Genomic DNA, 19,356 nt, shown 5'->3' with positions numbered 1-19,356 from the left:
CAATCATGGACTGACCTATACTTTTGTTTTATTGTTTTATGACATGACGATGTATACTAAAACACTGGGTCAGGGAGAGATAGCCAGTCAGACTTCATGAACTGATACAGCTTGTTGTTTGTCAGAGAAAGGAAGATCAACCCAGAGCTCTGAAAGCTTTATTCATTTACTTGTAATAAAACTGATTAACTTTGACCAAAAACATCTTCTCCTATTGACATGAAAGAAGACGCAGGACCAAGGACTACACATAGTTTAAAAAGGGTAATTTAAAGTCACGGTCCAACAATTGTTATGCAGATGATACTCAATTATATCTATCGATCAAGCCAGATGAAACTCATCAGTTAGCTAAACTTCAAATGTGCCTTCAGGATGTTAAAATCTGGATGACCTTTAATTTTCTAATGTTAAACTCATAAAACTGAAGTTATTGTTCTGGGGCCCAACCACCTGTGTGATGCATTATCTAAAGATATAGATTCCCTGGATAGCATCGCCCTGAGCTCCAGCACCACTGTGAGGAATCTTGGAGTTATCTTTGATCAGAACATGTTGTTTAAGTCTCACATTAAGCAAATTTCAAGGACCGCTTTTTTCACCTACGTAATATTGCAAAAATCAGGAACATCCTGTCTAAAAATGATGCAGAAAAACTAGTCCATGCATTTGTTACTTCTAGGCTGGATTACTGCAATTCTTTATTATCAGGCTGCTCGAAAAAGTCCATTAAGACTTTTTAGCTGATTCAGGATGCTGCAGCACATGTTCTGACAGGAACCAGGAAAAGAGATCATATTTCAGCCTTAGCTTCTCTGCATTGGCTTCCTGTAAAATCAAGAATAGAATTTAAAACCCTTCTTCTCACCTACAAAGCTCTTAACGGTCAAGCACCATCTTATCTTAAAAGGGGCTATATGTAAGTTTTTGATTTTAATAAATCAAATTTTCATTGCCTTATTGTCAAAGGGCTGAAAACTCACTTAGAAATGCTAAAAAACACTATACTGCCTTTAATGTGGGGACTCCGGGCCAGATTCAGCACTGTGTGCGCTCCCGAGCCTCTCAGAGTACAGCGACAACACGGCAGCTAATGACATGCAGTCCACTAACACCATAAAACAACCAGCTCACAGCAAAACACAGGCTCCACGTAAGGATACAAAACAACAATAAAGGTTTATGTGCTGAAGACCAAACAGGTTCAGATGATGTAGAGTAAGAACAAAGTGAGCATTAGTAAAGATGGAGAAACAGAGAAAGTCATGTTAGCTTGCTGGCTAACGCCGAGCAGTTGCTAATGTTATCCGGTATCTAATGTTTTATCGCTTTTCACATTAATTCACCAACTAATGTGACCCATATTACTATCCTGTGTACCACAGATATTATGTCACAGTGTCAAAGCCTGCCAGAAATGTTGTAACGGTAAAAAGCAAATGTGGAGCAATTTGTTTACTATCCTATAGCGATGCAGCCATCTAACGCTACATTAGCTCGGACCTGCTGCGGTTTGTTTCGATTTAGATTTACCAATACTCAGGTACATAGCTTCTTCACCTCTCAGTCGCTGTAACTAACATGACCAACATAATATACAACCCAGAGGAAGAGCCATCCACTGACACTAGTTACAGTAAAGTTACTTACTGCAGTCTAACTGTTATAAAGTGTGACACAATCTCGTTATAATATTCAGTCCAGCTCACTACCCGTTTCGTTATCATCCAATACAATTAGCTTTGCTGACAATGCTGAGGCTCCGGTGACAGATACACAGATAATAGATAGTTAACATTACTGAAAGCAGCAGGCGAGCTGCAGCTGATTACTGTAACGTTGCAGTAGGGCTTTACCTGAGTTTACAGCATGTTTTGTGAAGCGGTCTCCCTGCCCGTCTATAGACCCTGTCACTCACACTTTTTTCCTGGAGGATTGTGCCGATATGCGTCTGGCTGCGCTGAATGAAGTAACGTTACGGAGTGTTGATCTGCCTCTGAGATGGGAACGTTGAAGTAACAGAGCCTGAACATGTCTGGAGAAAAGCCACAGCCTGCATGCGTGTGTTCCTGCGTTTATTGCAGGATTTCTGCATGAAAGCGGTTGGGTTTCGGATTATGCTCGCTCATGAGTTCAAGCGAGCATGTGTACAAACACACGCCTGGTTGCAATCTAAAAACTGCACCACTAGTGGCAACTGAAAACTCCATAGTGCCCCTTTAAATTGCTCATAGTACCTTACTACCCCACCAGAGCACTGCGCTCCCAGAATGCAGGGTTACTTAGGTTAGCGTTCAGCTATCAAGCTCCTCTCCTGTGGAACCAGGTTCCAGTTTGGGTTCAGGAGGCAGACACCATCTCCACATTTAAGAGTAGGCTTAAGACTTTCCTCTTTGATGAAGCTTATAGTTAGGGCTGGCTCAGGTGAGTCCCGAACCATCCCTTAGTTATGCTGCTATAGGCCTATGTAGCCCTCCCACTCAATTCCACTGGTTTTTTTTTGGATTTATCATGTGCATGGGGAATGAATTGTTGAGGAGTTACTAGAATTTAACTTGGGATGTATTTACAGCAACTAACAACTTTGGCTTGCGATACTGGCTAGGGTGCAGAGAGGCCTGGTTAGCTTAAATATAGCTATACTGTGGTCGTATGTTTTTTTTTTTTCTATTGCAAGCATAAAACCCCCCTCTAACTCTTGTTTGCAAAAATCACACAAATCACATTACAATCACACACATAAATATCAGACCACAAACTTGAATGTTGTACACAAAAATATATTTATATTTATTTCCAGAACCGGGTGAGTTGCCCTTTTAAAATGTCCCCATGGTCCAAATGAAATGACAATACCTGGGTTTTTTTTCTCAGTTTGTGGTACCACAAAGTTGGCGCGCTTGTTGGAGCTCAGTTGTAACCTCCCAGAAAAATATTGTCTGTACTCACGGTTCCTTGGTAACAGAAAGCTTATAGTGACAGTCCTCCCGAACCCTTCTGTCCAGTGGAGAGATGCACAATGAAGAAACCCGATCTGAGGCTCCGTCCGTGCGCAAAACACAGACACCTCCGCCCTGCGACGGCAAGTCCTGAGCACATCTACTGCAGCAGCATGGGTGGCGGCATCCGACGCACACTGGCCAGAAACTCAAACGCTAATGAGCTTTACTATATCTTGTCTAAACATGTCAATTCCATTAAAATTCGCAATGTCTATACTCACTCAGAAACTCGGCGGCAAAAATAGGTTTCTGGCTATGTAGTAGCAGTTTGCACGTGGCTATGGCGTTAGCTCCACTTCAGTAGAATCTCCGTGGCCGATTTAACCAGCTCCAAAACACAGCACACTCTCCCGTGTTAACAGGTTTCACACTGACAAAAAAATAAATCTCTTAACTATTTTAATCAGTCTCTTGTTCTAGTTTACTTAGTATCTGTTTTGTCTCTTATCTTACTTCCCTGTTCCGTGACTTAGTTAATGTCTCTAGTTTAATCTTAGCTTCAGTCTGTGTTCCCTGTTTGTAGTTTATTTGTGATATGTCTGATTGTGTCTGAATTAGGTTGTTATTCTGATCTGTTACATCTTATTTTGATATGGCCTGTGTTTAGTGTTCAGTAACCTGTGTTATGTATGATACCCCAGTAATCCCTCTGCAGGCCTGTCTCTCTGTTTTCCCCTGCTGTCTCTCTGCCTGCCTGTCTCGTTAGTCCTGATCCCTCGCACCTGTGTTTCTCCTGCCCGCTCGTTAGTCCTTGGTGTTAAATGTTTGCTGTTTCCCTTCAGTATCTGTCTGGTCATTGTCATGTGTAGTGAGATGTGTGTCCTGCCTTTTGGATCATTTTGGATCATTTTGGATCATTTTGGATCATTTTGGATCATTTTGGATCATTTTGGATCATTTTGGATCATTTAGGATCATTTTGGATCATTTTGGATGTACCTGTCTCCGCAACTTGTAAGCTTTATTGCTTGTTTTTGGTTTGGATTAAAATCCTGAATTTGACATCGCCTCTCTAGTGTGCTGCGTTTGGGCTCTTTCCTGTTTGCATTTATCTGAATCCTTGACACTGAGCTCCTCTCTCCTCTTCTTTCTCTACCTCTGTATGTAAACTCATGCCATTAATGCATGTTACTAACTCGACTTCTCCCCTTTCCCGTAGTCTTGTGCTTTCTCGTCCCACTCCTCTCTCCTCCTATTACTTCCTGCAGGTGTTTCTGGCTCTGGAGCTGTGGAGTCTGGATCTGTGGTTGCGAGTCACCTGCTGCCCCCGTGTTCCTGCTCGACACCCTCTGCTACAATTATTGTTACTAGTCCTATTGTTATTATCATTAACATTACGATTATCATTAACACTACTATAAATCTGTACCATTTTTCATTCAGTTTATAGCAACATCACCTTTACTATCTGTACCTCTGTGTGGATATTGTGTAGTGTCTCTCTCTCTCGCTCTCGCTCTCTCTTTCAGCAATTCAGCGGATGAGGATCGGTCCAAGTTGGACGGGCCGCTCATATCCCCCCTCAATATTGAAAGAATTGTTTGGCTCATTCTGACAGACAGCGTTTGCTGCAGCTGAGCAGCTGGCCGGCGTGGTCACGGATCATTTAAAGTTGAACATAAGAAACTGAAAAATAAAAAGTCTTGAACATCGGCCAGTTCGGCCTGAAATGGACTGGCAGTTCGGGACTCTTCCCAAAATTCCTGATGGCCAATCCGCCCCAACAAGAAGGGACTCTACTATATTATCATACAACTGTAATAGTGTTAGGGCGGCACGGTGGTGCAGTGGTTAGCACTGTCGCCTCACAGCAAGAAGGTTTTGGGAGTTTGCATGTTCTCCCCGTGTCTGCGTGGGTTCCTTCCGGGTGCTCAGGCTTCCTCCCACCATCCAAAGACATATGGACTAGGTTGATTGGTGACCCTAAATTGTCCTTAGGTGTGAGTGTGAGCGTGAGTGGTTGTTTGTCTATGTGTGGCCCTGTGATGGACTGGCGACCTGTCCAGGGTGTACCCCGCCTTGCGCCTGATGTCAGCTGGGATTGACTCCAGCCCCCCGCGACCCTGTACACAGGATAAGCGGTTGACGATGGATGGATGTAATAGTGTTAATCTGTGATCTACAAGGTGGTCTTAATCTGATGGCCTGAGATTGATTGCTTTTGTCTCCACCCACGGAGCTGGGTGATAAAATCCTGGGTTTTCCTCATCATGAGCTCAGAAAAAACATTTTCCAGCTGACTAGTAACTGAAACTCTCAGACATATGTAGTGGAGTAAAAGTACAGTAGATTTGCTTCTGAGATGTAGTGGAGTAGAAGTAAAAATTTGAATAAAATGGAAATATTCAAGTAAAGTACAAGTACCTTGACTTGTACAAATGTACTTAGTTACTTTCCATTTCCTCTCCTCTCTGTCCATAACTTATATTTCCTTGTTTCCTCCCTTCAGATCTACAGTTTAAAGACAGGTGTAAGCAACCTGTGGTGAAGTGCAGGAGCTGACATACCCCATTCCCTGCAGAAACACAAGCTGTTTGGATCAGAGTTCAAACTAGTTTGAGTTCTGAGAAAGTGAAACTCAGTCTTTGCCACTGAGGGGTGAAATGGCTCAGAAAGGAGTTCAGCTGGACCAGGAAGCCTTCTCTCGTTCCATCTGTCTGGATCTACTGAAGGATCCGGTGACTATTCCCTGTGGACACAGCTACTGCATGAACTGTATTAAAACCCACTGGGATGAAGAGGAGGAGAAGAAAATCCACAGCTGTCCTCAGTGTAGGCAGACCTTCACACTGAGGCCTGTCCTGGTGAAAAACACCATGTTAGCAGTTTTAGTGGAGGAACTGAAGAAGACTGGACTCCAAGCTGCTCCTGCTGATCACTGCTATGCTGGACCTGAAGATGTGGCTTGTGATCTCTGCACTGGGAGAAAACTGAAAGCCCTCAAGTCCTGTCTAGTCTCTTACTGTTCGAAACACCTCCAGCCTCATTATGATGTGGCTCCATTAAAGAAACACAAGCTAGTGGAGCCCCTCAAGAAGCTCCAGGAGAACGTCTGCTCTCGTCATGATGAGGTGATGAAGATGCTCTGCCGTACTGATCAGCAGAGTATCTGTTATCTCTGCTCTGTCGATGAACATAAAGGCCACGACACAGTCTCAGCTGCAGCAGAAAGGACTGAGAGGCAGAGAGAGCTTGAGGTGAGTCGACAAAACATCCAGCAGAGAATCCAGGACAGAGCGAAAGATGTGAAGGTGCTTCAACAGGAGGTGGAGGCTATCAATCGCTCTGCTGATGAAGCAGTGGAGGACAGTGAGAAGATCTTCACCGAGCTGATCTGTCTGATGGAGAAAAGAAGGTCTCATGTGAAGCAGCAGGTCAGATCCCAGCAGGAAACTGAAGAGAGTCGAGTCAAAGAGCTTCAGGAGAAGCTGGAGCAGGAGATCACTGAGCTGAAGAGGAAAGACGCTGAGCTGAAGCAGCTCTCACACACAGAGGATCACAACCAGTTTCTACACAACTACCCCTCAGTGTCAGCACTCAGTGAATCTACAGACTTATCCAACATCAACATCTGTAGCAGTCACCAACAAAAATATCAGCAGAGCAGGAAGCAGAAATGAATGTGGGTTTGGACAGAATGCTAAATCTTGGGTGTTAGATTGTGACAATAATACTTATGAGTTTTGGCACAACAACAACAATAAAGTCCAAAGTTGCATCTCAGGTCCTCCTGGTACTCCATCCAGGTACTCCTCCAGAGTAGGAGTGTACCTGGATCACAGAGCAGGTATTCTGTCCTTCTACAGCATCTCTGAAAGCATGACTCTCCTCCAAAGAGTCCAGACCACATTCACTCAGCCTCTCTATGCTTGACTTTGGCTCCGTTACTCCTCTTGTGGAAACACTACTGAGTTCTGTAGACTGAAATAGTCAGAAGTCATTTAAGGAGCAGAGGGTTAAATTCTGTTTTAATCCTTAAACTTGTTTTGTCTTCATGTTTGTTGCTGAGAGCTGGTCAATCACCTGTCAAACATTCAGTTGTTGTGTAAATGTTTGTGTTTCTTTAGGTGGAGCTCCTTCCTGTGTCTGTTTAGCCATGGAGGCTATCACTGCTCATGATGACTGTTGTTTACCTGAACTGACATTTCTCACTATAATTATCTTCATCAATAAGGAGATTGTTCATTATTTTCTTTGCTATATCGAATATTCTGATCAGTAAAAGAGACAATATTATTGAACTGAGAAAGATGGAGTGAAATACTTTTTACATTTTTAGGCCAGAACCATTTAGTTAGTATTCAGAACAAGAAATCAGAGAACACTGTTTAATGTTTTGATGGTCAACAAACAGGTTATCATTCAAATCACTGGATACTGTCACTATTCGTGTTCAGGTGTCATTGTGTATTGCTAAAAAAAGTAGGGATTGTGCTCTTCTTGCTAACATCATTTATTTTAATGGGGCTAAAATGGACATTAAATCCATATTGTTCATGTTTCATTACTGTCTCTTTGAAGGGCCTCTTGTCTGCCTTGCACTCCCACCTGAAGCTCACAGTGACCCGTTTGGAAGTCCAACCCTCAACAGATTGAAGAGAGAGTGGTTGGTTGGAGTAGCTAAGAGATGTAAATAAAGTAACATCTGGACTTTGCTGTTGTTGTTGTTGTTGTATTGGACTGAAGTTTAATGTGCAGTACATGCTTGTGCACAAAAGAACAACTCACAGTGTAATACAATCCCATAAAAAATAAATACCACCAATCATTGCCTCAGGAATGAAGCTTGAATGCAGCGAACACTTACACGCTTACTGTTTTATTTATTTATTTTATTTTTAATATATTTTTATTTTTTTAAAACACACACACACACTTAGTGTTTTATAAATTAATTTTATTTTAATTTTTAGACACACATACACTTCAATTACTTTACGCTTTAATTACTGTTATTAATGAAATGTATGGGGTTGATTGTTCTTATGTAGTATGTATGATGTTTTGGCAATATTGTTGTTACACATTCATGCCAATAAAGCTAATTTGAATTGAATTGAAAGTTGGCCCAGAGACACTGCTAGCAAACAATTACATTTCATGCAGCTCTCCACAAAACATGTTGTGAAATATTTAGTTTGACCTTAAATTAATTTCAATTTATTAAGTCAGCTGCAAATTATGTAGGAAGCGCCCATTGGTCTCAATGACAAACAGCTTTAAATAGACTACTCTTAACATGAAACATGAAAATGAACCCACAGAAAGATTCCTATAACTGAAAGGATGACGTGCTTTTGAAGAATTCTGTTCCTCTAAAGGCCAAAGTCAAAGAAACTTGATCTTTTATGTTAATAATCACTCATCTGCATATACCGTAAGTATAAAAGTATCACACTTTATGTATATGATCTTACTAGTTTGAGCACCAGCAAAGGTGACATTTAATAATACAGCTATAGCTAAGGACAGGTGTGTTGGGTAGCTACAGTGGAAATGAGCAGATGATCTGAAACATTGTAATGCTGAATGTTAGTGATATAAGAACTTTCATAACCTGTGTGCTCATTTTAATCATTGTATCATTATATTGTATTATGAGTCAGAAAGTAGCACAGCGCCATGGAAATCAAGGTGATTTCAGCGGTACCCTACAGAGCCCAGGAAGTTTTCTTATAAACTTTTTCTGACTCTGAGTAATTCAAAGACAGAGGAGAAGATGAGTTGTATGGACCCGGATCCTCCTATCCTAAAGAAACGAGGAGCAAAGAGTTTATCTTCTGGAAACAACTTTATCCTATCCAAAGACATCGAAAGTTGCAGATGAACAGTTAGAATACATACATAAAATACAACATGAAAAGAAATAGGTGGGATTTATGAGAACAAAAACATATAGAAACATAAAGAAATAGACAGTGAATCTTAATCTTCAGGCATAGATAAGATGAAAGGCTGAAGGATGAAAAATACTTTAAGTTTAAATAACTGCCTCAAAGAATATATGGATGTATTACTCCAACAACTTATACCCCAACAAAATCATACTGAACAAAGCAAACTGTGGACACATGTGAAAACAACAGAAGAGCTGCTGCAGGTTCTCCACCTGACCAGTGGTGGAAGAGGAAATCAGATCCTTTACTGAAGAAAAGTACTAATACTCATGACTTAAGTAAAAGTTCAGAAGTGTTATGGATGGGTGGCGATGGTAAAGTGGATAAGACACATGAATTTGGTGTGGAAGACCAGGGTTCAGTTCCCTCTGTGACACATTCACCAATGTGTCCCTGAGCAAGACATTTAACCCTTAGTTGCTCCAGACGGGTGCGACTTACAAATAGATATATAGATATTGTAAATCGCTTTGAATAAAAGCGGATAAATGTAATGTGCTATCAGGAAAATGTATCAAAAAGAAAAGCATTTTGCAGAAAAATGGCTCCTGTGAATGAGGTATTGTTCCATTAGATATGCTGGATATAGCTTATATCCGGGTTAGTCAGTGAGTATTGATTTCTGACTAACAAAAGAAGCGTCATTGCAACTAAGCAGTCATTCATACAATCTTTTGTAAATAAATGAAAGTATTAAATATTTCATGGGGCCCACCCCCCAGTGTTTTTGTGGAGAGAGAAATTAAACCTACAGTATTTCACAGCGTAATCTTTAATGGTGAGGAAAACATAGGAAACATTGAACTCTCTCGAAGGATCTTTCTAGTTGGATCTTTAACAACTAGAGATGCTCAATGGAATTCTAAATAAAATGCAGAACAAAAAAATACTTTACATCTATTCTGTTCTTTGTATGCACGGTGAAGCACGTGTCATTTGTCCTTCAGTAAATTAAAACATATCTGTGTACACAATCAACAGGTTTCCATGGAGGCACTCCAGACTGGTGTGTCCTATGGCAGATGGGTCGCAGAGTGGAAGGTGGGGCTCGAGAGCATCTGATCACAATGATCCTGAATCCAGGGAGGATCCAAGAGGATGGTCTGGCAACATGGATGGAGAGGCAGACGCAGGGTGGAGTAAGATTATTTCTAAAATGGAGCTGTACGAACTGGAAGACGAGTCCAGCCGGCTGTGTGTGGATGTGCTTGTAGGGGAACAGGACAAAAGGCAAGAGGATTCATCACCATCAGGCCTTAGGTGGGTCTCTGTTTGGGTTTCAGCAGCTTCACTGTGGCTCCAGTGGCCAGCAGGTGGGACAATTTGGTGGATGTGGCCGTCACGGCTCCCAGGAGCCATCGGCATTTGGACGCCATACGGGTATGAGGCAAGGGAGGCTTCGTCGTGATGCACAGATCCGTGGGTATGGAGGACATCCATCAGGTGGTGTATTCCCCGGGTGAGCTCAGATACTCTCTGGTTTAGTGTTGTCATCTGGTTAGAGAGCGTACACAGTTTAGTCATACTATTAAGAGAAAATGTGGTCAATTACAGTACAGATTGCTCTATTCTGCCCAATTTAAATTCCCGCACAGAGATTAGACAAATGAATCAGCTTCTGTCTTTTAGGTTTAATCCAAGACTCATGTCCAGATATCATTTTCTTCCCAAAAGAGAACCAAAGCATTTTAAAATCTCCTCTGCAGTAGTGAAATCTAAAGGGACACAGACTGAGGTAACTGTCGCAAACAGGAAAGAAAGTAGAGAAAACATGATGGAAAGGGCCCGAGAAGGGCCTCGAGTAGAGCTAGGTTGTCATCAAAATGTGGATCGTACATTATGTTTGGTCCTTTAATTTTTAGGTTGGAGGCTGTACCTTACCTTGTTGTTGAGTTGAATGATGCTCTGTCTGACCTCATCAGTCTGAGTGGAGTCTGGACAAATGAGGAGGAGAAAACATTTGGACTTAGCACACAACTCAGGATTTATCAGCATTAATATGAAACAAGATTTCTTTCTGACTCCAGAGGATGCCAATTTACACATACAGTATGTGGAAGCACTGCATTTATCCATATATACATGCATGCATGTATGTACAGTGTCTATCACGGGTGGATATTCATGTGATATTTTGCTGACAAGTGCTGTTGGACCAAACCAAAAAATTCATCAGGAGGTCCATCCTACTCCACAGTTTTTAGAAACACTTTGATCCCTGAGCAAGCTGTACTGTGTGCTGTTGTGCATCTCTATTGCCAGAGCGCTCATTATAGTAAAGTAAACGAGTCAGACTTTAACTGAACTGCATTGCATATTCATCACAGACTGATCACCAGTGAAAGCTCAGGTCAGATCACCTGTACACTGCTTGTCCTTTAAAGGTTCAGTGTGTAATATTGAGGAGGATCTACTGTCAATAAGGCAATATAATATCCATAACTATGTTTTCAGTGGTGTAGAAAGACCTTACATAATGAACAGTTATGTTTTTATTACCTTAGAATGAGCCGTTTCTATCTACATACTCCGCAGGTCCTCTTACATGGAAGTCGCCATGTTGCGCTACCCAACAAACAAACTGCTTTACAGAGCGTGTTTCATCACTACACTGAATACGTACAAAGAAGAGGGGGAGGAGAAGAAGAAGAAGTAGTAGGAGAGAAGTGAAATTTGGACAAATGGAGGACCACATGTATTATTTAGCACAAGAGCTGACAGAACGTGTCGGCCATCGTAGTTTCTCCTGTGAGCTTGGGAGGGGGGAACGGTGACTATGCCATTAGTTGCAATTTGCAAACCTCACCACTAGATGTATTTCTTCTGTTTGCTGTTGACACTGAGCCAATATACTGTATCATAAACTATAGAGGGTGTAACTGAGGGGGGAGAATTATTAGAAACACTGTTTAATATAATGAAATGTAATATAGCACCACCACAAAGTACAGACTCAAACTGCACCATCAAACTGAATCAAACATCTATTTAAGGTACATTGTTGTCATATTGCATTGCTTTACTTGTGTTTTATGAACTGAATTTGATGACAGCTTTCACAATACCTGAGACCTGAAGGCTTTTGCTGAGCCCCTGACTCTCCCTCAGCTGAGGCTGAGGCTTGGGTGGCTGTAGGGGATAAGCTTTGCCCGCGAAGGCCACGGCTGAGGTTTGGTAAACAGCAGTCTCGCAGTGCGCTGAACTGCTGCAACTCAATCCGCAGGAGGTTCCCCTGGGAGATACGGCGAACGGGGCTGCTGAAGCTGTGTAGCTGGAGAGGGCGACGGGAGCGGGTTGCTGGAGTGAGGTGGACGGAGTTATCAGAGTCCCCTTGTGTTTCCAAAATAGAGGGGCGCCTGGGTTCCTGGAAACAGCAAATAGAATGTGCAGCATTAGGGCCTTTTCACACAGGAATTCATTTTCAATGGGGGGTGCGGACATGCTCGTCTCACGCACACGCCCGCTGCCTTGAACTTTTATGTCTTGTACTTGTCTTGAACTTTTATGTACACAACGCGCAGCACAAATTAATGAAGGAGAGACTGACCCTCGGCATTTGTGAGTTTCCAGAAATCATCACTGTTTACTATAGTAATAGTCAGGACATCAACAGGAGGGCATTTGCTTGGCAGAGCATCCCTGCAAAACTGGATGTATCAGGTATGTTGGGTTTGGGTGTGACTGGTTACTACACATGTAGGAAGACACTGGATGAAGGTTTGTGGGTTGGTCGGCTCAGGTTGAAGCATACTGAATGAAAGTGTTGCGAGTTAGGAATCAGGGGAAAGAGTTTTCTGTCACAGGTTGTCACCGTTGTGAGAAATGGAATCCTACATTAAGTCAACATGTGTGAGAGTATATTTAGTACCTGGTCCTGGCTGCCCTCACACAGGTTATAGGTGAGGTTGTTGCGGATGCCTGAGGCGAAAACACTGGCATACTCGGGGTAGAGTCCCAGCACCTCTTTCAGGTGACGCAGATTGATATACTGAAGGTGAGTGTATGTCAGCACTTTCACATCAGCATTGGTCTTGATCACCTGGTCTGGTCCAGGCAGGTCAGCCCCAAACAGGTTCCCTTCTCCTAAAATCAAAACAATAACAAAATTTCTTTCTCCATGGTGTACCACATAAACACCTTAAACATGAGGTTAAAAAAAAGTCACTTGACTTGACTTGACTTGATGTTGCCAGCACCGTGGTGTCGTTCAGCACCTCCAGAGACCCAGAGCAGACATAGTAGTGGGCATGCAGCACGTCGCCCTGACGGATGAGGTACTCCCTGGGGATGCAGAAGGAGGATTTTATATGGAGGGAGAGTGAGCGCTGGCAGCCACGACTGGCCCCCGCAAAGACCGGCAGCTGGAGGATGTCCCTATTCCGATGCATGGCGATGTCGGCCCGCAGCTCATCAGGGAAGTCGTGCAGGAGCTGTGGATGTGTGACAGATGTAATGAGCTGTGACATTGATTGATAATTAAGGAATGGACTCCAGTTACCCTTTTTAAATTTCAATAGGATGTCAACTGGCCATGTGCTGTGAAAGATCATCGACAGTTACAGCAGCATATATTGATCGTGGACTGTACAACGGCTGTCAGTGCTCAAATGCCATCTAAACATTGCCCTGACGTTTCTTTAGGGCAGACAGCACAATGTACAAAGCGTGACATGTCAACAACAATGAAAGGGAGTCCTGCCTCGTTGACATCTATGCCACTGTTGACAGACCATGTGGACTGGAAGTACTCCAGCATGCGATTTTTGAGCTTCTCAGGCAGATGGTGGAGACGGATGAAGTCCTTCAGGTCCTTCATGCTTGTGTCGTAAAGAGAACGGCGTGAGTACATACGCTGGATGATGATGGTCACGTTACCGAACACCAGGGCGTACATCAACGCTGTGTGAGAGAAGGAAACAAACAGCATAAAAGACAATAAATGTTGCTATAAAGGCTGAATATTTATATTTCTAGATATAGTTTTATTCTGAATGCTGTTTATTTTAGGCCACTGGTTCCCAAACGTTTTCAGCTCAAGACCCAAAAGAGAAATCTGGTGTCTCCCTGGAACCCAAATTTACAAAAATACTTCTGTATGAATTGCTGTAACATCTACGTTTATAAACAACGGATAAAGGATAAACCATGAATTAAAAATGCATATAAAATGTATTTATTTCATCATAAAAGTAAAGAAAAACAACAATTTTGCTTTCTGTGTCTCACCCCTTTCTCAACTCCCATCATCCCTCAGCACCAACATGTCTTTTTAAATGATGCCAACCTGAAAGTAAGTGGCTGGTTAAAGTTTTCAGCCAGCTGGTCTATACTATGGGCTCGGTTTTTCAAAGTGTTGTTCTGAGGTCATACCGAGCATTTAGTTTGTTCCTGTATTTGTTTGTCAAGGGATGCTAAAGTCAAAATGCCAGATTCACATAGGTATTTGGTGCCTAATTGAATCAACACATCTTGAATGGCAGTGAAAAATGTCTGAACTTTCCCCAATACTGCAAATGTTTCGTTTGGAACATTTGTCTGTGCAATTTATTCATTTTAAAACTTTCATTACTGAGCACTTCCCCACATTTTACACACTCATCTCCTCTCCCTTCTGAATGGCTTTGTTAAAGCCAACTTTAATAAACTCGTCCATGTACTTTTGTTTGGACATCATAGGATCGATAGTGACAGATTACAGTCTACGCACATAGAAATTCTGTATGAATGTCAGCAGATCAGGTTAGGGAGAGGTGAGAGAGAAAACCTCACTCAGCATCTGAGCTGAACAGACCAGAGCAGCAAAGAAGAACGCTTATTCACATACCTGTATTTACATGTTGCAACATTGTTATGCATTTTACTCATTTTGGGTCCTAACCCTAAGTTTGGGAAACATGTTTTTAGGTTATTACAGTTTGAACTGGCAACGAGAGAAAAATGACTTTTCTTTACTTTCAAACTCTTTCTGCTTTAAAATAAAATATAGTTTTATATTGATCACTACCCAATTATCTAGACTTGTTACTGTTTATTTACTTAATGATCCACACAGGGGCCACAGTAATTTACAGCTTTGTTCTGACATGAATAAAAATGAACACAGTAATTATCCTCTGGGATGTTGCACTAATAATTGCCTCCTCAGCTAAAATACTTTAGTTTATTGGTATGTAAAGCTGGCAACAAACTGAATCTTAAAGACCATTCAGCCCACTTCCCGCTGAATTTCCTGCACTGGTGGGCTGAACAGAGGCCCTGTTGCACCAGAGGGACAGTGTACCCTGGTGTCAGACATACCGCCAACAAACATGGTGCAGATGCAGAAGATCTTCTCAGCACGGGTGTTGGCACTGATATTGCCAAAGCCCACACTGGTCAGGCTTCTGAGGGAAAAATAAAGGGCAGCGATGTAGGAGCTGTACATCGACGGGCCCCCCACCGTGCTGTTGAAGAAGGGCATATCCTGCTGTTCGCTCAGTTTAAAGAGCCACCCTTGAAGGAGGAGGTAAAGGATGAGACAATAATGGTTCATGTTACTTATGTGTCTGTGTGGTAGATACCTGACCTAAAGACAACAGTCTATGTTTGGGTCTGTTTGTTTGTGTGTGTGTGTCAGAAAGAGATTTTCAGCTGTGTCAGGAGTGTTAATTATTATTAAGTTATGATCTAACCTCCCATAGACACATATAATATACTGACACAAAAGTATACAATCACACACACACAAACACACACATTGCATAGGCGACTGGACCAGCACTGGGTTGCACCAGCTGTGTGTAAGTTCTCTCCTATGGGCATGAAGTTGACACTAGATGCTTAGTAACTGCTAATTAGTTAAACTTGTAGCAGAAAAATGGCTGTTTACCATTAGTGACTTTAATTCTGTGCCATTTTATGATTTACTCCCACGTTGGAGCCTGTGTAACTATTTAGTTGCTACATAGAATTATGTTGTAACTTATCTCTGTGGTGCAACCACTTTTATTCTAGTAATGCATAAATCACAACTTCATTTTAATTTATGTTCTAACTAGGTTAAGTTTGAACTTACATACAGCTGCTGCGACAGGCTGCAGATGTTTCATTTTGGGTTTTTATTGTACTCCATGTTTTAACACACAAACAAGACATTTTGTGTTGTTTTCTTGCAGCCATTTTATATATATATATTTAAGACATTCCTCATTCAAGTGCCAGAGTATGGTGTTTGCCACCATCTCATGAGGGAGGACACAATAAATGTCTCCTCGCTGTATTGGTAGAATCTAGTCTGTTTGTTGTTTGTTGGATTTTTCACGTATGGTAACTGAATCAAGTCTGGATAGTCAGCACTGTGCATTTATTTCCTGTCAGAAGGCACAGTGAAGACAATGTACACATGATGGCACATGGTTCTGTGGAAATCCTTGCTGCATGAAACACCAAACCTGACCTTCATACTTCAACAGCTTCAATCAGACTTACCGTTGTGCCAAGTCTTTACGTTTGCCATTTCCATGCGTCCAATCACGTACCAGATACAGGCCATCCAGTGTGCCAGCAGAGTAAAGACTGACATTAGTAAAGTCAGCACCAAGGCGCTGTACTGAGAGTAGCGTTCCAATTTCTGAAACAGGCGAAGGAAATGCAGCAGACGTATAGTCTTGAGCAGGTGGACGAAGGAGCTCTGAGGAGGAGTGGCAAGTATGGGGGGCATAGTGAGAAAAGGAGAAAGAAAGCAAATCCCTCTGCCCTGTTTTGAAACACACTTTGACTGTATATACTTCACAGCAGCCACTTGTTTTGTTCAAACAAATCACAATTTTGGGAGTACTTGTCACACAGACAGGCAGCAGCAGCTTTGTGTAATACAAGGTACGTACTCTCTCTCACCTGCTATACATTTCTGGAGTCTGGAAGTTGCTATGTATTATAAGTCATCAGCTGTTGCAGAGGGCAGTGAAAAAAAGACGGGTGAACATATTATCATCTAGTTGTACTCACCACTGGGATGTGCGCAGCATACAGCAGGTCAACGGGCAGGGCTGCAACCAGGTCCACAAAGAACCAGGTGATGACGTAGTGAATGCATATGGAGCGCGGGTCATACACCACCTTCCCTGACTTGTCCACATAGGTTGTGCGGAAGTTCAGCACAATGTCTGGAAATACAGAGGTTAAAGGTAAGTTTTTCTCCCCATGATTAAAAGACAAATACAATGAAACAGATTGTAAACAGTGAGGAGAAATGACAAGTGTCCCAAGCTCAGATTCAATCCTACTGGGTCACTTGTATGTGATGATGTTTGTCATTCACACTGAAAATATAAAAGAATAACATGCAATAGCAACAGGGTAGTGTACCAGCTTTAGTCATGTTAATGTCAGCTTAAAATAATTACAACATAAATAACAAGAAATGACTTGATGCCTGGGTTGCTATGATTGTCCTGTTACTATAGCTGGCAAGGAATGGCAAGAAAATCAATAAATATAGGATGAAAATCTCATGTCATCACATAAAAACCTTTTGAAAGAGCCACAATATTATTATAATTCAGATCAGTAATTAGTTGTGCCACAGCACAAGAACTTCAGGTAAAATCAGGAGGCCATGTCTTTCACAGTAACACCTTTCAACACTCACCTGCAATAAAGAGCAATTCCACTACAACGTCTGCGATGAAAGTCAAGGGTGCATCTATAGCGGTGTGATCGGCGGTCGTGAAGCTGACGTTGTAGGGCACGGTGACAGCCAGGTAGAAAGTGCCAAAAAGAATTAGCCAGTCCCACAGGGCTTTCGGCACACTGTAGTGGAGCAGAATGAAGCGCGACTTCGGCGCTGCTGCCACCTCCAGTCTCAGAGGCTTTTCAATAAAGCTCTGTAAGTGAACAGGTAGAGTAAGTGTAAGTGCAACAATATCTTGGAAAAAAACACAAACACATATCTTTTTTTATACACACAAACACACACACACACACACACACACACAAACATTCTCTTTCATATCAAGCTTACACTAATGAATCTACATAAACACACAAAGCACATTAGAGAAGCTGCATGAATGAATAACTTGATAACCAGATAGATAAATCATGGCAGTGCCAAGATTTTGCAGACAGACAAAATAAATCTCTTGTGTTCTGACTGCAGATGATTCAGTAGAGTGGGCAACTCAAGTAAAACAGATGCTGCTGGTTATCTATTCCTGACAGCTTCCTATAAAGAGAGGCAGATATTTTTAATGCCCATGGATTAACAATGCAAAATGACAGAGATAGGACTGTGGTCAGTGAGGGGAAACTTATTGCCAACAATGACGCCTGATAATTTCATACATGACTTGGCCTTGGCTTGACTTCATCCCTTCAAATGCCACTGGTGCTTTAAGTCTCAGGTGGTGCGCTACAATGATAGCTGAGTCATTATAAGGGGAGCTAGGACCATCAGCTGCTTTTATTCTTTAAAAACCTGCTTATTCATTCCACTCATTACGTTTTTTATTGAGAAAATCCAATTGCAGAATTAAATTGCTATATTACTGAAGAGGTGGGGAGTACATCTGGCACAAATTGAGACTGTAACTCTCCAACTGGGGCCGAGCACTTGGCACATAATAGCCTTAAGCATGTTTAGGAGACAGGAGGAGAAGCTATTACATTTGAAAAGTTGTGAGAGGGAAACATAAATGAGCACTAATCCATCCAAAAACAATGTAGCTACTTCATAAACAGGTATGGGCATGCAACAAGGTGGCTGGTTAATGAAGTCTTAACCTAAGAAGGGCTCTGCAGATGCCTGGTTGACTTGGAGGGAATAGACTGAATATGTGATGACAATGGACAACCTTTTCTTGTACTTCAGAAAGAAGAGAAATGACAGAACAGTGACACATCTTGCTGAAATTATTATAATAGAAATTATAAAGTAAAACTGTCAGTATTTGATATGCTATTATATGATATTATATTATATTATGTTTCAGAGAAAAAGTGTTTAAATTGTTCCCAGTGAAACAACTTTCCACACTATATTGATCATGGCTGCTTGAAACTGGACAATTTCTGGTCCCCTGATCAGTGTTTTATCACCCATCTGTCAGTGGGTTTTCATTGCTTTCATAAAGTTTGTAACCACAGTGGAAAATCCAGAAGAAAGACCTTGCTGACTGCCATCAACAGCTTCGGCCACTTTAACGATAGTTCAAGCTACGTCAGCCAAAGCTTTTTACTTAATTTGCCACATCACAAAGGTCAGGATTCGCAGCTCATCCAAGTGATTAGAAAACACAGCTACAACTGCTCTTCACAATTTATTCACTTACTGCTTCCAACCACATCTCCCAGCATACTTTAGGCTTTAGCAATGATAAAGGCTTCTTTGAATGTGAGTTTAACTTAGCGTTGTTGTTGAGCTCGGTTCATGTTTACAACCCAGAGAGAAATGGCCTGAAGTGCAGGTGCTGTTGCCA

At 41.9% G+C, this 19,356-nt stretch overlaps 2 protein-coding genes and 1 long non-coding RNA gene across 9 annotated transcripts in view; 1 reads left to right on the top strand and 2 right to left on the bottom strand.

The window, feature by feature from the left end:
• Nucleotides 1-3,075, bottom strand: part of LOC123985142 — a 16,329-nt gene extending 13,254 nt beyond the window's left edge. The window contains exon 1 of the long non-coding RNA XR_006828616.1: nucleotides 2,950-3,075. This is a non-coding gene — a long non-coding RNA (uncharacterized LOC123985142). The remainder of the gene's footprint in view (nucleotides 1-2,949) is intronic.
• Nucleotides 3,076-3,852: 777 nt separating this feature from the next.
• Nucleotides 3,853-6,737, top strand: LOC123985126 (E3 ubiquitin/ISG15 ligase TRIM25-like). The gene is made up of 2 exons (XM_046072510.1): nucleotides 3,853-3,956; nucleotides 5,452-6,737. Exon 2 carries the CDS (start codon nucleotides 5,606-5,608, stop codon nucleotides 6,620-6,622), a length of 1,017 nt encoding a protein of 338 aa, XP_045928466.1. The 5' UTR covers nucleotides 3,853-3,956; nucleotides 5,452-5,605; the 3' UTR covers nucleotides 6,623-6,737.
• A 2,918-nt stretch (nucleotides 6,738-9,655) lies between these two features.
• LOC123985082 (potassium voltage-gated channel subfamily H member 4-like) lies at nucleotides 9,656-19,356 on the bottom strand. 7 transcript variants are annotated; one of them, XM_046072446.1, is made up of 11 exons: nucleotides 19,210-19,352; nucleotides 17,529-17,763; nucleotides 16,886-17,043; nucleotides 16,367-16,568; nucleotides 15,197-15,391; nucleotides 13,599-13,798; nucleotides 13,096-13,180; nucleotides 12,768-12,982; nucleotides 11,965-12,263; nucleotides 10,781-10,833; nucleotides 9,656-10,393 (listed from the first exon to the last, which is right to left on the bottom strand). In XM_046072446.1, exons 1-10 carry the CDS (start codon nucleotides 19,222-19,224, stop codon nucleotides 10,818-10,820), a joined length of 1,620 nt encoding a protein of 539 aa, XP_045928402.1. In that variant the 5' UTR covers nucleotides 19,225-19,352; the 3' UTR covers nucleotides 9,656-10,393; nucleotides 10,781-10,817. The 7 variants fall into 7 exon arrangements, with proteins under 7 accessions (XP_045928402.1, XP_045928419.1, XP_045928395.1 ...); XM_046072463.1 differs by lacking the exons at nucleotides 9,656-10,393; nucleotides 10,781-10,833 and adding an exon at nucleotides 11,445-11,510 and having other exon boundaries at nucleotides 16,367-16,508; nucleotides 19,210-19,356; XM_046072439.1 differs by lacking the exons at nucleotides 9,656-10,393; nucleotides 10,781-10,833 and adding an exon at nucleotides 11,445-11,510 and having other exon boundaries at nucleotides 19,210-19,354.

The sequence above is a fragment of the Micropterus dolomieu genome, linkage group LG02, assembly GCF_021292245.1.
Source record: "Micropterus dolomieu isolate WLL.071019.BEF.003 ecotype Adirondacks linkage group LG02, ASM2129224v1, whole genome shotgun sequence".
Classification (NCBI taxonomy): Eukaryota; Metazoa; Chordata; class Actinopteri; order Centrarchiformes; family Centrarchidae; genus Micropterus; species Micropterus dolomieu.
Note: the sequence above shows the minus strand (reverse complement) of the source record. Positions and strands in the feature narration are given on the sequence as shown.